At 47.5% G+C, this 17,464-nt stretch overlaps 1 protein-coding gene across 1 annotated transcript; it reads left to right on the forward strand.

Annotated features, from left to right (window-relative positions):
• The first annotated feature begins 989 nt into the window (after positions 1 to 989).
• Positions 990 to 17,247, forward strand: LOC124702953 (farnesylcysteine lyase-like). Its single transcript, XM_047235136.1, has 6 exons — positions 990 to 1,063; positions 14,478 to 15,000; positions 15,378 to 15,551; positions 15,938 to 16,297; positions 16,445 to 16,620; positions 16,745 to 17,247. The coding sequence occupies exons 1-6, from the start codon at positions 1,014 to 1,016 to the stop codon at positions 17,049 to 17,051; spliced, it is 1,590 nt and encodes a 529-aa protein (XP_047091092.1). The 5' UTR covers positions 990 to 1,013; the 3' UTR covers positions 17,052 to 17,247.
• Positions 17,248 to 17,464: the final 217 nt, after the last annotated feature.

The raw sequence follows: 17,464 nt of genomic DNA on the forward strand, positions 1-17,464 counted from the left end.
CTCGAGCCTATGCACTGAAAATTTCCGTAGAAGCAATTGTGATAGGGAAAATCATGTGATGTTTGGTCCAAGAAGATACATATCATTGTGTATTTCCTTTAGGTACTAGTCCTGCTCCAGTAAGTGTTTTTCAATAGCCTCTTGTGCTGGAATTTACGATGCATCTCAAACCTATATACATTCTAGTAAGTTATATAGAAAACATTTCTCATGATAAAGTAGTTTCACGGTCCACAGTACTCCGCACCATATTGTTTTTATCTAGGAGGAATCCTTTTCTAACTAGAGCACACATAATCTTGGTAATGCATGTTTTCTTTGGGATGAGGCAGTGCAAATGTCATCTCTCACACTTGTTATATACAACTTCTTCCTCAGAAGCTATGCTCATGACTTGTTATAAATGTAAACCTACAACAACCATATCAGGTGACCGATAACCTTGCTACATGTGAAGATCTACCTCTTAGTGGCTGGACATGAACTTTCTGTCCATCAAGCAGATTTAGGTTGATATTTATGACAAAGGATACATTTGGACCTGTAGCCTGTAAACCGACTTACATTTAAGACCGAATATCTCCTATTCACCCATCTACTCCATACAAAGTGATATTTCTTCTATGTCATGCTTTAGTACACCTAGGCATTTCTCAGGTCGAGCGTAAAAAAGCTCAACCCTAAATTGCCAGTCGTAATCTGGTCTAACACAATCTTCAAGCTTACAAACCAGACCAACCCGGCCTGAACAGAGGAATGCCCGACCCAAGTTTAGCTTAAATCCCATTTTCTGCAGACCTAAGCCTAACCGACCCGACGTTCGGGCTCCAAATTTAGACCCAAACCTAGCCAACATGCAGCTCGGTCCGTCCCGGAATTTTCGGGTCATTATTTTCATGATTAAAAATATGTTAATCATTTATTTTTTCTGTGTGTTACCACTCATTGCTAGTTCTTTTGCATCTGTTTGGGATGGATGGGAAATTGGGAATACCGGAACACCCATCGTTCGTATGGAATCTCGCGGGCGCACACCCCAGGAAGAGACAGAGAACAACGACGGCGACTTCCGAGGGGAATTTTATTATTTGCCCCACTTTACTCAGGCCCTCTACAATTTGCCCTCTTTTACATTGGCCTCACTTTTTTGCCACTCTTTACTTTGCCAATTTATTTTTTGCCCTTTTCAATTATTTTCTTTTGTTTTGAGAATCTACACAGCAACTCCAGACAATACTACCCCCGCTGCCCATCGGACTAATCAATTGGGTATCTCCTTTATTCACAGGGAAGATCTCTAGCAATCTGGGCGCAGCTGCATCCGGCGCCTCTGCACCTTGCCGACCACGCTGCACCACTCGGCGACCACCCCTGCGCTTATTACCGAGCTCATGCTACCGGGAGACAACGCCACTGCCTGCGTCCTCCGCGGCGGTCTCTCCCCTGCTTCCCGGGGAAGGAGCTTGCAGCGCCAGCGTCGTCTGTGCAGCTCGTCTGCTCGAGAGGAGGCGAACCTGAGAGCTGCTGCAGCAGCCACAAGCCGCCGCGGCCGCGAGCAGGCGCCATGGCTCGAGCTGGTCCGCGGCCCAGCGCTCCCGCCCCAGTCTGCTAGTCCACGCCGACGAGCTTCTGCTCCTCTCTCATCTCTCCTTGCCGACGGCGCGGCCACCATCGATATCGCCCGCCAGCCCATCGGTCACTCCCTTGACCTCCGCGCTCGCGAGCCTGCCGTCCATGCCGCCCTCGGTGGGGATCCCGCCACCAACCGCCACCTCTACCTGCGGCCTCGGGTGAGAGGGGAGCGGCGGCGGCTCGGGACGGTCAAACAGCGGCGCGGAACCAGCGGCCTCGGGACAGAGGGACGAGGAGTGGCGGCCGCTAGGAAGGGTAAGCAGAGCAGCGGAGGGGAGAGGAGGCGAAGCAAACTACGGGAAGATGGCCATGGAGGAGACGTACAGGACGAGCGCCATGGAAGTTGGCCTAAGGAGGAAGAAAGGGGCAGGTTGGACATTTCACGTGGACCCAATCTGCCTGAGGGCAAAATATCAAAGAGCAAAGTAAAGTGGGGCAAAAGATAAGTTACAAAGTAAATGAGGGCAAATTATAAAAGTACCAAGTAAAGAGGCGATTTACACAGAAATAACCCTTTGTTGTAACTATAGCACAGACTGACCCTCCGGGCAAACTATTTCACGCATCTAACCCTTTTGTGTGGCGCCCCTCCCATGGGCGCCACATATGCCAGTGTGGCGCCCGTCCTGCCAGCGCCACTCTACCAGCCGACGTGGCGCCCTCGACGCTGAGCTGGTGCGCCAATCCGACGTGGCAGCATGTGTGGCGCCCATGGGAGGGGCGCCACACTACTCTTTATATATAATGTCTGTCTAGATATGACAGAAGACTGTGGTAGCTCAATCGGATGAAGCCTTTGCTTCCCAATCTCAGATCATGAGTTCAAACCACCGCACCACCTGATTTTTTTTTAAAAAAAAATTATGCTAGACAATGTAGTATGTTTAAAACATGAAATCTAGCCTCGTACTGTTTTGAAGAGTTTTTTTTTATCTTCTCTTGCTTGCAAACTGAACAAATTTAGACAGTGAAATGTTGCTAGCTACTTAATCACCTGACTATTCATGCTATTCCATTTTGACTAATCGGTGGTTACCGCATTCATTTACTTACAATTTATACAGTGAAATGTTTGGTTTCTATTCTCATGGACACCCCTTGCTCACCTTGTGACTCCCCTTATTGTCTCTAACCACCTCTGTATTATAGATTTAGGTATTCTAGATACAGGTTTACTTTTGTAGCAACATAATTAAGCTTGGCTTTCTGTAATGTAAGAGTTTTTTCCAACAAGAGCGAAAAAGTGACATGGACAATCTTTGGTATTTTAAACCGACATAACAAATATAGTAATTAATGTGTTGTTCTTAGCAGAATCATCTTCCTGCGATATATTCAAAACTCCATGCCATATATATTTCTGACACATGGACTTGCAGGTTTGATTACTGAACTTTACAAGTTTGAACTAGGGCCTTGCTACACAGTGCCCAGGCACTGTATAGTCTACGGTGGTGCCCCTCCTGAAAATGGAAAGTAAATGTGGTCCGTTCCCACAAGTTACCCAAAGCGGAAAGTTTTGGTCCCCACTTCCTGTTCTTACCCTGCGCTGCGCATATACAACGATTCCACTCAACACGGAAAAGATACCAAAAGAAACCAAGAGCCCTTCATGTAGCTCATGTAGACCAAAAGCCATGCATGCCGCTCCTGTAGGTCCGGTGTAGATGTAAAATATCATTGTTATTACATCTGTCTAGTTTTTGGCGCGGAATCAAACCCTAAGATCAGTCCACATAAAAGAAACACATGCGTGTAAAAAACAGCTGGAATCCTACCAGCTCTCTTCTTCCTAGAGCCACCCATGGCAGGAAACAACATGGATGCGGATGTAGCAGAACTTCAAACCTTAAATCAGCAACCGAAAAAAAAACTGCTCTGGAGGATCAACCCCATATGTAGAACAATGCTAGCCGTAAAAAAATGCTCTATGACAACCTAAAAATGGGCAGATATTCCAATGAACTATGTTTCTTAGATGAACTTATCTCTATATAAAAGAACACCAAAAGTAACTCTGAGATGAATGTATACAAAAGTATGCTATCACAACCATGAACTAGGCATCCGAAGTGAACTGTGCATGATCGAATAGTGTGCTTCTTAGGCATCTGAGTTGAACTGTGCTTTCTTAGACGATCATACATGATGCAAAAAAAAAAAAAATCAGTTAGTCTAAACCAGAAAACATCATGAACTTTCATCAGGTTTTGCTGAGCTTTAGTTGATGAAATGAGTGGAGTCTTGTTTGCTTCAACTGTAAAAGGACAACAGACAACAAAAAGTACTTGGGTACTGCTGGACTATTCGTAAACACACTTAATAGCAGAAAAATCTGTGAGTGAAAATAAGTTTAAAACTTCATGCTCTTTGCTATCTGTTGATGATATAATGTAATTGCATCTTTGTCATGCGATTTAGATACAAAACTGTACTTCGTGAACAAAAGTTGAGTAGAAAAATATTCTATGTGTTAACAGATATGGACATCAACTATCCTACTGGTTGTTTTGACCTAAAATGTTCTAGTGCTGGAGGCCTGGAGCATGTAGATGAGAAAAGTGTGATAAACAATCAAGACAAAGATCATGCAGCCAAGATAACAAAATGCAGCGCCAGGGCATGTTTCTGGGAGTAACACATGGGCATCTAGAGATATCGGCATTGAAACATGCCAAACAATGCCAAGTAAAGAATCTAACAGAGATGATGAAGTTCAGTCTACACCCAGAAACCAGGCTTAAACCGTACTAAGGCACGATATTTGACAAATGGGAAGATGCTAATTACATTACAGCAAATATGCTAAGCATGTTGGTTTACATTGTTACAATCAATTACACTAAGGAGAACCTTATTATACATCCTGTGTGAAAAAATTAAGATGCCGGATAGTGGATATAAAATAGAACACTATGTTTGACTACATATAAGAAAGCAGTACAATGAGAGTTACAGCTCATATGATGAAATATACATGCTACCATGTTGCTTGTATGTAATAAACTTAGCGGGGCATCAAGATAGTAATAGCTTACATAAAGGAATATACATGCTGCCTTGGTAGCATGTTGGTACCGCATATAAAATAGCATACTAAAAGTGGTAGCATGTAATAAACCTAGCAGGGCATTGAGATAGTTACAGCCTAAATATAACGAAATATACATACTGCCATGCTAGCTTGTGGGAACAATTTAATATGCCTGGTACCGCATATAAAATAGCACACTAAATTGCTTCGATGTAATAAACCTAGCGGGGCAGTAATAGAAGTTACAACATACACAACAAAATATACATGCTCTCATGCTCATATGTGGGGAACAAATTAATGTGCCGGAAATAGCACACTAAATTGATTGGATGTATAAACCTAGCAGGATAATATATAAGTTACAGCCTATGTAAGAAAATATACATGCAACTATGACTAATTGAAATAAAACACATGCTAATGCTGAACCAAATTTATCTGACCAAAAATACATACTAACTGAGAAAATTACATACTATACTGCAGTTGTACGGTTCATGTATGTAATAAAATAGCTATAATTGAAATAAAATTACATCAATAAAACACATGTTAATGTTGCATCTGGTTTATGGGACGAATTACATCCTGTAACTAGAGTTGTACTGCCAGAGGATGTACAAAACGCATACATGGAGATTTCGAAATGTTGAACAACACAAGTAGACGGAATCAACTGTCAAATCTACACTATTATCAAAAAACTAGTGCATGAATCTGAGACTACTACAAAATAGTAAGGGTAGTGTGTAGAATAGCTCTAGGAAAAAGGGGAGCCACAGATCGAACCCCTGGAGGCGAGAACCACCCAACCGTCGATGGTAGGTAGTCGAGCGGCCGGGACGCGGGCATCCAGCGGCGTCGAGGTCGTCGCGCGGCCGGGACGCGAGCTGCATCTCGCAGCCGTCGACGTCGAGGTCGTCGCGCTGCCGGGATGCGAGCTGCATCTCGCAGCCGTAGACGTCGAGGTCGTCGCGCGGCCGGTACGCGAGCAGCCGCCGCCGCCGAGGGTGTCGAGCGGCCGGGACGCGAGCTGCATCTCGCAGCCGCCGGCGTCGAGGTCGTCGCGCGGCCGGGACACGAGCAGCCGCCGCCGCCGAGGTCGTCGCACGGCCGGGACGAGCCGGCGTCACTCCCTCCCCGCAGGCCGCAGCAGCACCAACGCCGCCGCCCCCACCTTGGGAGCGCGGGATCCATCGCCTCTTCCGACGCTCTGGTTCGGCGATTTACACAAAAATAACCCAAAAGTGGAAGAAAAGCACAGACTGACCCTCCGGCGAAACTATTTCACCAATCTAACCCTTTTGTGTGGCGCCCCTCCCAAGGGCGCCACACATGCCCATGTGGCGCCCCGGCGCTGGCGCCACACACCCATCCTACGTGGCCCGTCGACGCCGAGCTGGTGACCCCGATCCGACGTGGCAGCACGAGTGGCGCCGCTCCGGCCGGCGCCACACTTTGAGAGTGTGGCGCCCCGGGAAGGGCGCCACACATTGACTTAAGTTTGGGCGCCGCGCGCGCCCAGCCCGACCCTCTTCTTTCTTTCTCTTCTTCTCTTCCTCCTCCCCAACCCGGTTCTCTCTCTCCTCCCTCTCCCCCCACCAAATCCACCACCAAATCGTCAGATCTGTCCGTGGAGATCGTTCCCAACTCGTTGCTTGAGGTAATCTCCTCCGTTTCCCCTCTTTTCATCCATTGATTTTGTGTATTTGCTCCAATCTATATGTGAAACCCTAGATGTGGATTTGGTTGATTTGAGGGTGGAGATGGATTTGGTTGGATGTTAGGGTTGTTGAAGTAGAAGAAATGGTAGTGTGCTAGTTTGTATGGGTAGATTATGTTGATTATGGTATCTAATGAACACATGTGTGTATGTGTTGTTCCCATTATGCTAGGGGGATGGAAAGAATTGTTCATGTTCATCATGTGGACAAGGATGCTTACTTGAAGGGAAACATAGAGCCGGACCCGGAAGAGGTTGACTTGGTGTTTGACGTTAGCCCTAACTTTGCGGAGGTGGTAGCACAAGTTAGGGTTGAGTTGAATTGGAATGAGCCAAATGATGGTATTGAGCTAGAGGGAAGGCATAATGTGGGGTTTGGAATGCACACCCGTTGGAAGATAATGCGTATCAACTCCGAGCAACGTTGGTCCATTTACAAGGAGACGGTGGCCGGGTCACAAGATAAGGCTTTGGAGTTGTTTGCAACCAAGACGGTTGAGGCTCGTATCGAGCTTGACCTTAACCGGCCCTCCTCCCCCGTTCGAGAGAGGACTCCTCCACCCATGAGCCAAGAAGAGGCCACCCAATCTCCCATTGTCCAATCTCCCATTGCCCAACAACCTCCGTTGGATAATGAGTATGATGAGCACGAAGATGGTGATGATTGTTTCGAGATGAATGGCAACAATGTGGGTGATTTGGATAAATATTGGACGCAAGAGGAGATGGACCACTCCATTCCTTATTCCCGATGCTATGCGTCGGACTCGGATGATGATGGACCCGAAGAGGAGGTTGACGAGGATGGCTTCACCGCTAAGGAAGCCGAAAGAGCCGAGATCTTCAAGAAGGTAACCGGACGGGATATCCGGGTACCATTGTTCCGTGATGTTAGTCTTGCGGATGGAGCCGTGGTTGATGGTGGTAAAAGTTTACTTCTTGGAGCTAGGCCACTATCCAAGAGAGATGTGGAAGCTACGACGTCTATGATCTCTAAAGGGCTCACGTTTGATACCTTCTTGGAATTGAAGATATGGTTGAAGGAGTTCTCCATTAAGCATCATCGCCCTTACATCGTTGTTCACTCGGACTTGAAGAAGCGGTACACGCTAAAATGTGTAGATAAAAGGTGCCCATGGGTTGTCCGTGCACGACCTTTCAAAAAGGGCCCTCTTGGCACATAACAAGTTGTGTAGCCACTCACATGTGCCGGGGACCGAAGCTTGATGGCAAGGATGCACAGCTGGACCACCGTCAACTCACATCCGAGTTCATTGCATACAAGCTCTCGGCGGAGATATCATCACTTCCTATCATGAGCATTAGGTCCGTGCAAGATACGGTCAAATCCCGGTTTGCCTACGACGTCAAGTACGGGAAGGCATGGAAGGCCAAACAAGCCGCATTCAAGATGTTGTATGGTGATTGGGAGGAAGCATACAACCGTATCCCTAGGTTGTTGTTAGCGATGGCCGCAACTAACCCGGGCATGGTGCATGTGGTCGAGCCTTCCGCAACCAAAATGACATTGCATGATGGTAAAAGAGTGAGGGTATTTCACCGTGCATTTTGGTCATTCCGAGCAATGCACGAGGGCATTCGAACATTGTAGGCCCGTCATAGCCGTGGATGGTACCTTCTTGACCGGTCAATACAAGGGCACACTATTGGTGGCAATAGCAAGTGATGCAAGCAACCGTTTAGTACCATTGGCTTTTGCATTGGTAGAGATTGAGAACAATGATAATTGGCAATGGTTTTTCCATATATTGAGGACGAGGGTCATACCACCCTCAAAGGAAGTGTGTGTCATCTCCGATCGTCATCAAGGAATTCTCAATGCGGTGGAGGTTACAATTCCCGGGCATGCTCCCTTGCATCACCGATGGTGCATGAGGCATTTTTGTGCGAACTTCTACCGGGCATGCAAGAGCAAAGAGTTGTCTGACCTTCTTCAAGATTGTTGCCTCGCTTATTCGGAGCGCCGCTTCGCAAACCTATACAACGGCTTGCTGAAGCACAAAGACCTCAACGCGGGTGGTCAAGAGTTTCTTCATAGACACCTCGTATTTAACTCAAAGTGGGCAAGAGCTTATGATGAGGATGGGAGGAGATATGGCCAAATGACAAGCAACATGGCCGAGTGCTTCAACAATGTTTTGAAGGGTGTCCGTGCATTGCCCGTGACGGCTATCATTCAATACACATTCGAGAAGTTGAATGTCTATTTCCAGAACTACACCGATGAAACGGAGAAGGAAATTGCTTTGAATGCCGAGTTCCCAAAGAAGGTTCAAGAGTTCATGGATTTTCGGGCGAGGAAGGCCGACTCCCAAACGGCTACATGTTATGATAATGTTGACTTGGGTTTACCAAGTGAATGAGCCGGGGGCACCACACAAGGTGGTGTCCAACACGGAGGCCGGGCTTTCCGTGTGTCCCTAAAGACATGTGAATGCACATGTAGGAGGCCCTCTTTGCTTCATTTGGCTTGCTCCCACTTGCTAACAGCGGCACGCACTAGACGTGTGGACTACAATAACCCGCTCACCGTTCGGGAGTCCGAGTTCTCAATCGAAGCCACAAAGAGGACATGGGCTCCAAGGTTTTGTCCTTACTTGGATCAATCACAATGGCCGGAGTATCATGGAGTGCAAGTTTGGCCGGATCCGGAATGGAAGGTTGTGAAACGTGGAAGAAGAAAGACAAAGAGGTATCACGGAGATATGGATAGATGGGGTCATTCCGGAAACAGGTTATTCCAAGAAGCTCGCGAGCCAACTAATTGTGGATCCCGCAATAGTAAGGGCCACAATAAAAGGAAGTGCACATCCGGCAAAAAATCAAAGGGCAATGATGCTAGCACAAGTCAAGCATCAAGTAGCCAACAAGCTTCAAATCAACCTCCAAGCCAACAAACCCCAAGCCAACAAGCTCCAAGCCAACAAGCTCCAAGCCAACAAGCTCCAAGCCAACAAGCTCCAAGCCAACCGCGTCAAACTCCTCCAAGCCAACAAGCTCCAAGCCAACCGCGTCAAACTCCTCCAAGCCAACAAGCTCCAAGCCAACCGCGTCAAACTCCTCCAAGCCAAACGCGTCAACCTCCTCCAAGCCAAACGCGTCAACCTCCTCCAAGCCAAACGCGTCAACCTCCTCCAAGCCAAACGCGTCAACAAGCTCCTACGCAACAAGGTCCAAGGCAACAAGCCTCAAGGCATCAACCACAATGGCGACAAGCTCCAAGGCAACAAAGGATTCACGTAGGGCTTAGTAGAGGTGGCCGTCACGGTGCTAGTATGCTACGATACCTAGCGGGGCCTTATCCGTATGTGTCTCGAAGTTACTACTTGCATTGTACTTTCTATTTTCATATTCCATGACTAACTTTGGTTTTTCAATTTGGTTTACGAGTATGGCAACTCAACCCACCAAGGGGAAGGGAGCATGGGAGGGCAATGAGAAGGAGGAGTCCGTTTGGGAGGAGGCGGTAAGGACGGTGCGGAAGAAGGAGAAGGAAGCACTAGAGAGGAAGAAGAAGGAGGAGGAAGACAAGAAGATGGCGGAGAGTGCCCGTATGCAAAAACAGTATGAGGAATACATATTGTTCCACAAGAGGAGGAATGCCAAGGCGAAGGCCGAACGGGACCGCGAGGCACGGATAAAATTCCCGAGGAGCTGCCAACTTGAGCAAATTGCGAGGGAGAGGGCCAATAGGATGCACCTAGAGGAGGTGGCTAGGGAGGCTGAACGCATCAAGGAGGAGAGAGCTCAAGCGGAAGGCTGCAAAGACGGAGGAGCGCCACCACTTCTTCGATTCGGTCGTTCGGTTGGCTCGTGACTTAAGGGAGAAGGAAGAATTGGCTGAAGAAGCTAAGAAGAAGAAGGCAAGGGGGAGGGAGCCTTTGCGACGCGGTGATGTCCCTTTGGCTATGTTCTTGTTGTCGAACCTTTATGTTGTCCGAACCTTGATCTTCTCGAACCTTCGTGTCGTTGAACCTTATTGTAATTGAAACCTTGATGTCGTCGAACCTTATTTGTCATTTGAACCATTTATGTCTGTGTCAATGTGTGGTACATATTCGGTGCAATGTTCTTGTTGTCAAAACTGTTGGAATATGGTAGGATTTTTCATGGTTTTAACACAAGTCAATGTGTGGCGCCCTTCCCACCGGCGCCACACATGCAAGTGTGGCGCCCGTGGCATCGGCGCCACACGTGCCAACTTATATGACCTATTGGGTCGAAAACATCCAGGGGCTCCGGACGATAAGTCCTTAGCCGTTTTGGCGACCCTCTTTGTGTGGCGCCCTTCCCACCGGCGCCACGAGTGCTTGTGTGGCGCCCGTGGCATCGGCGCCACACATGCCAACTTATATGAACTATTGGACCCAAAACATACTCGTAAGACAAATCGTCAGGACTTAGCCGTTTTGGCGACCCTCTCTGTGTGGCGCCGTGGCACGGCGCCACGAGCATGTGTGGCGCCGATGCCACGGGCGCCACACAAAGAGGGTCGCCAAAACGGCTAAGTCCCGAACGATTTGTCTTACAGTATGTTTTGTGCAATTAGACATGCATCCGTGGCGCCGATGCCACGGGCGCCACACTCCGCAATGTGGCGCCAGTGGGAAGGGCGCCACTCATTGGCATGTGTTAAAACCATGGAAAATCCTACCATATTCCAACAACACTGCCATCATGTCAAAAGCTATGTCATACACACATCATACCAACAACCATTTTGTACACACATCATGGACATAACATCATCAAACCTAACATCGTAGCACATAGTTTCATACAATTTAAGATAGCATTCAAACAACACGAAGCAACGAAGATAGAGTTGACAACACTCGACGTTCTAACTATCGGTGTCGGAGCCGGATTCGCCGGTGTGGGGGTAGTGCACACGGCGGGCGGTGTCGTCGAACACCTTGACGATCATCTCGCCGTCCCCCTCGTACGGGAAGGTGAGTCGGCGGCCGGGCTCGAGGTGGAGGTCACGGGCGAACTTGTCCCACCCCGTGTGCGGGTACATCTTGCCCTGCCCGTCGAACGGGACCTCCACGGGCCGGCGACGAAGTTGCGGCTAGCCTCCCGTAGCTGCAAGTGCGCCGGCTCGACGCCGTCGACGAACTCGGCGAACTTGTCCGGTAGCCGCTTGATGCCGAGTGGGTCGTCGTCGATGCGGAGGAGGAACTCGAGCAGCGTTCGTCATGCGAAGACGAGGAGGATGCGGTGACGGTGATCGTGGGGCCCTTGCTGCTCCACCGCGGCGGCCCCTTCCCCGGCCCGGGGCGCCCGAGACCGCGGCGGCCGCCCCTTCCCCGTCCACCGGCACCGGCCATCCTACATGTTTACGTTTTTGAACCATATTACGATCCTTTCAACTAACAAATATGAGTAACTCCATCACAAATACTAGGCATACATGTGGGTTCATACACATACATACACATACATACATAGAGTTCATACACATACATGTGAAATTTCATATGTAGATTTCTACACATCTATGGTTCAAACACATGCATACATGAGGCTACCATCTCCAACACAAACAATACAATATAGAGTGCACAAAAGAAAGAAAACATGTCTAGGGTTCATGTCCAAATCTAGCCCGATCTATGAAATTAGTGGATGAATGGAGAAGATTTGAAGGAGATTACCTTGACAAATGGATGGGGAACGATCTCCACGGACGGATCCGACGATTTGGTGGTGGATTTGGTGGGGGAGAGGGAGGAGAGAGAGAACCGGGTTGGGGAGGAGGAAGAGAAGAAGAGAAAGAAAGAAGAGGGTCGGGGCTGGGCGCGCGCGGCGCCCAAACTTAAGTCAATGTGTGGCGCCCTTCCCGGGGCGCCACACTTTCAAAGTGTGGCGCCGGCCGGAGCGGCGCCACTCGTGCTGCCACGTCGGATCGGGGTCACCAGCCTCGGCGTCGACGGGCCACGTAGGATGGGTGTGTGGCGCCGGCGCCGGGGCGCCACATGGGCATGTGTGGCGCCCTTGGGAGGGGCGCCACACAAAAGGGTTAGATTGGTGAAATAGTTTCGCCGGAGGGTCAGTCTGTGCTTTTCTTCCACTTTTGGGTTATTTTTGTGTAAATCGCCCTCTGGTTCGAGTTGGTGGGGAATATTTACTGTGCGGGTGAGGAGAGGTGCCTCGGTCGGCACGTGCGCGTGGTTTTCGCTAAAAACTCTTGACACCGCTTGATATTGATCCGACGGACGCAACAAGTGGGCACTGTGTAAGACAAGAACGTGCCCTGGCAATAATTAGATTTACCGTTTGAACTATGCTGAACTTGTTGACTTGCAATTCTTTAGCCTTCAGTAATTGATCTCAACTCTGTGGTTGGCTGGTTGCTATTTTATCAAGACAACAACAGGCTGAAGGCCAACAATAACCACGATAGACGCTTCGATTTGGCATCTGTACATCAACAAACTCTTGATCTAGACAAATAACAATGTAATTTATAGTTTACCTTTGACAAGAGTATATTGAGCCTGAAACTAGACCTACCTTTCTGCCATCCATGCATGTAAGTGCCTTCTTCTCCTTTCTTCTTTATTATACCTACATCAAAAAAACTCGCCATGTGATGTCAGGTCCCTTTTCCTGAATCTGATGCTTAGTCCTTAGAATGCCCTTAATAAATCAATTGTGCATCTACTATGTGTTCTTTTTAACCGTTTGCCATGAATGATACACAGGACTAATAAAGGCATGATGCTACCAGGGTTACATTTTTCTCGTACAAAGACAGGCGCCCGAGTCACCAATTCTTTTTCGGATCAAATACAATATACATAGTAGTAAATTACATATGTTGTAAATTTTGCTAAATCTAGAGCAGCACAAATATATTTAAAGTTAGGCTTTGGATCATTGATTTTGAGAGAGTGCACAATCATGACCAACCCGAGGTCTCTCTTTTTGTGAAATATTGCAGCCTGCAGCTGAGCAAGATTCTAGAAGGAGGCAAGGCATCTCTAATTTCCTATGTCACATGTTGCATAGAAATGGAGTTTGCTTCTGAAGCTATTGCGAGCCAGAGAGTTTTACTTTTTTGGGGCAGCGAGGAATCGTCCGTATAAAAGCTATAAGAAAAGTGACTAGAATAGGATTTTCATGAAGTACATGAACTCTTATTTTCACGCTGGAGGCACGAATCATCTTTATTGGTAGATGACCTATATATAGTTTAATCTGGCCGGTTTGTGCTTGGTGTTCTTTTATTGTTTAGCATGACAAGATAGGAACTGCACGATTTTTGTGAGTGGTATACACTTCTGAAATCATTTTTATGATAATTAGGATAGATAATTTTCTGACTGAACGTGCCTACATGGGGAGAAATTTTGCACAGCGTAGTGTCCTGTTTGTTTGGTGCAGGACCGTAGTCCTTTCCGTGTGTTCTTTCTCCATGTGAGGTTATAATTTCCTAATACAGTTATGTACTCGCACAAAGTATCATCTGCTTTCGACTCGCAGGTACCACCGATTAGTCAAAATGGAATAGCATGAATAGTCAGGTGATTAAGTAGCTAGCAACATTTCACTGTCTAAATTTGTTCAGTTTGCAAGCAAGAGAAGATAAAAAAAAACTCTACAAAACAGTACGAGGCTAGATTTCATGTTTTAAACACACTACAATGTCTAGCATAATTTTTAAAAATAAAAAAAATTCGGACGGTGTGGTGATTTGAACTCATCACCTGAGATTGGGAAGCAAAGGCTTCATCCGATTGAGCTACCACAATCTTCTATCATATCTAGACAGTCATTATATATAAAGAGTAGTGTGGCGCCCCTCCCATGGGCGCCACACATGCTGCCACGTCGGATCGGCGCACCAACTCAGCGTCGAGGGCGCCACGTCGGCTGGGAGAGTGGCACCGGCAGGACGGGCGCCACACTGGCATGTGTGGCGTCCATGGGAGGGGCGCCACACAAAAGGGTTAGATGGGTGAAATAGTTTGCCCGGAGGGTCAGTCTGTGCTATAGTTGCAACAAAGGGTTATTTCTGTGTAAATCGCCAAGTAAAGAGGGGCAAAAAGTAAAATTCCCCGACTTCCGACTCCGGCGGCGCCATCCTTTGACTTTCTCGATGCCGCCCCTCTTCCTCCTGCTCCTGCTCCTGCTCTCGTCCATCCACGCCTCCACCGCAGACGACATCTGCATCGTCGGCAGCGGCATCTCGGGCTCCTCCACCGCCTTCTTCCTCACCAACTACACCGCCCCTATCCCCGCCCAGCTCCGCGTCTTCGAGCGCCGAGACAGGGTCGGCGGCCGCCTGGCCACCGTCTCCGTCGCGGGCGACAACTTCGAGGCCGGCGGCTCCGTCATCCACCCGCGCAACCTCCACGTCCGCCGCTTCGCGGACCTCCTCGGCCTCGCCGCCAGGGACGACGGCGAGGGCGACGACGACTGGCTCGGGATCTGGGACGGGGCCCGCTTCGTGTTCAGTACCCTCCCCCCGCCGCCGCCCGGGAGCTCCTGGCTGCGACGCAGGCTGCACGCCCTCCTCAACTCGCTCCTCCTGCTCAGGCGCTATGGCCTCTCGCTGTTCAGGATGGACAGCTTTGCGCAGGTTCGCTATTTCCTGCTCTAGTACTACTACTGTTATTACTCCGTTAGAACATATGGCATTCAATTTTAGCAAGAACTGCAGATTATCGTGTCTTCTGTTCTGGGGATTGGTATGCTAGGAATGAAATGGTACAGTTCAGTTGAACATGATTCCTGTGGCCCTTTGAGATCTCAGCAAGCAATTCCCATCTGTATGTTCATCTGTTTCATTCATATTTTTAGTGGTGTGTTTAAGTGGACATGAGATTGTGCTCTTTACCTTGTAAATTAGCTTTCCTTTTCAGTACTTCTTTTCTAAACTGAGATGAATATATGGGTATTCTCTAGGTTTTAACAACCCCTGTCAAGTGCGTTAAACACTCTCACATTGTTATGCAGGAAATGTTGAAGAAATTTCTGCTTTACTACAATGGTTTCGAGTCCCGGCCTGTCTTCGACAACGTCGAGGACATGCTCAAATGGTCTGGCCTGTATGGGCTCACTCAGAGGACCCTAGAGGAGGAGCTCATCGATGCTGGGCTCAATTCTCAAACTATATCAGAGCTAGTCACTGTATGCTCATTTCTTTTTTCCTTCAGCTAACTTGATATCTCTGTACTGGCGATATTCCAAACTATTCTATGCTTTGATAGTTGTGTTTACTAAAGATATTTCTGGGCAATTCTATCATCTTAGATACTATTATGAATGAAGAATCTACAGAACATTTAAATCCTCAGCAGACCTAAGTTGTAAAGCATATTATAAATGGTATATTGATAAGATCAAATTTATTTGCAAAAAGAAAGGTTTAATTTGCTCATGTTTTCTGGAAGATGCAGCGTACACCATTAGCTGAAAATCTCGATTAAGTAATTCTGAAAACCTTTACTATCGCTGATATACCTTTAGAATCACTTATTATATTTCTGGTATCATGCCCCTCCTTTCCTTAACAGGTGATAACAAGGATCAACTATGGACAAAGTGTCAGTATAAGTGGCCTCGCGGGCGCTGTTTCTTTAGCTGGCTCCGAGTCTGGATTGTGGGCTATCAAAGGGGGCAATTGGCAGCTAGCTGCTGGGTTGCTTAAGACCGCTAACGCCACATTGCATCTCCAAGAAGGCATAGATTCAGTCTCTGATGCAGGGGATTACTATGTTCTTAAATCCAATAAGGGGCGTGAATATAACTGTACTGTGACGGTTATTGCAACGCCACTTGACGAGGTGAACATTACATTTACCCCTCCAGTCTCCATTCCGCCAAGGAAGATGCAGCACACCCATGCAACCTTTGTTAGGGGCCTCTTGAACCCTGTAAGTGGTATCTGCACTTCCTTCCTATTTGTATGCAGTTAAATTGAATGAGCACCAAGCAACTACTAGCCTGTTAACTTTTCCAGTCTTCCCTGGTAATCATGAGAAATCACTTACCTTGTGGTTTTTAATTATGTTATGATGCAGAAATTCTTAGGCCTGAGCTCAGTGTCCGATATTCCAGAGCTGATAGGAACCATGGAGCTCCCCGATATTCCTTTCTCGTCCATCTCAGTTCTGAAGAAGCGCAATCAACATGACATGACTTACAAGGTATTCTCGCGTGCGAAGCTGGATGACAGTTTGTTGGCTCAGATGTTTAGGTAAGCAATTGATTAGAGTACTGTAGTTATTGAATTAGTCATTACTATTTTGATGACTGCATGAGATCTTCACAAACGGTTGGCTGTTGTGTCTGACTCTCTGTGTGCCACTGGCAATGTACAGCACAAGGGAAGAGACCATTCAGATAGACTGGCCTGCTTATCCTCACTACCATGCCCCGGAAGATTTTGCGCCGATAATACTGGACGGGAAGCACCTGTACTACGTGAATAGCTTTGAGAGTGCAGCGAGCGCCATGGAGACGGGTGCTGTCGCGGCAGAAAATGTGGCGAGGCTCATCATCTCGAGGTTGCCTCTCGGCCTGCGAGCCAGTCCCTTGTTGTCGTCGGAAAAAGGCGCCGATGGTCCCCCTGAACCTCATATCGAGTCATTCGCCGGCGAAGTAGATTCCCGGCAAGTAGATCTGTGAATGTGTAGACATATGTATGTACAGTGCAGATAAAATGCAGTACAGATTCATGAAGAATTATGCACTGTGTGATTCATGAAGAGTTATGCATTGTGTGCGTAACAGTAATACTGAATATACCATCACTATGCCCGCTTAGTTAGTTATACAAGTGTTGAGACATTGTGAGTTTGCATCATTAAAGGAAAATTTCGTATTTGCCACTCTCTGCAGCAATGTAGGACACTAGCAAACAATATTGTAGTCTCAATCTAGAAAAAGAGACAAAACTGTGACAGAAATAGGAAGATAAGAAACATTCGAAAATTTAATTCGGCTCTTGGGTGCGTATGCTCCCTCTACCAAAAAATTATATTTCGAGTTGTCGAAAATTTTTGATAAAAAATTCTACATGTACATAATATTGATAATAA

Source organism: Lolium rigidum, chromosome 3, assembly GCF_022539505.1.
Source record: "Lolium rigidum isolate FL_2022 chromosome 3, APGP_CSIRO_Lrig_0.1, whole genome shotgun sequence".
Lineage (NCBI taxonomy): Eukaryota > Viridiplantae > Streptophyta > Magnoliopsida > Poales > Poaceae > Lolium > Lolium rigidum.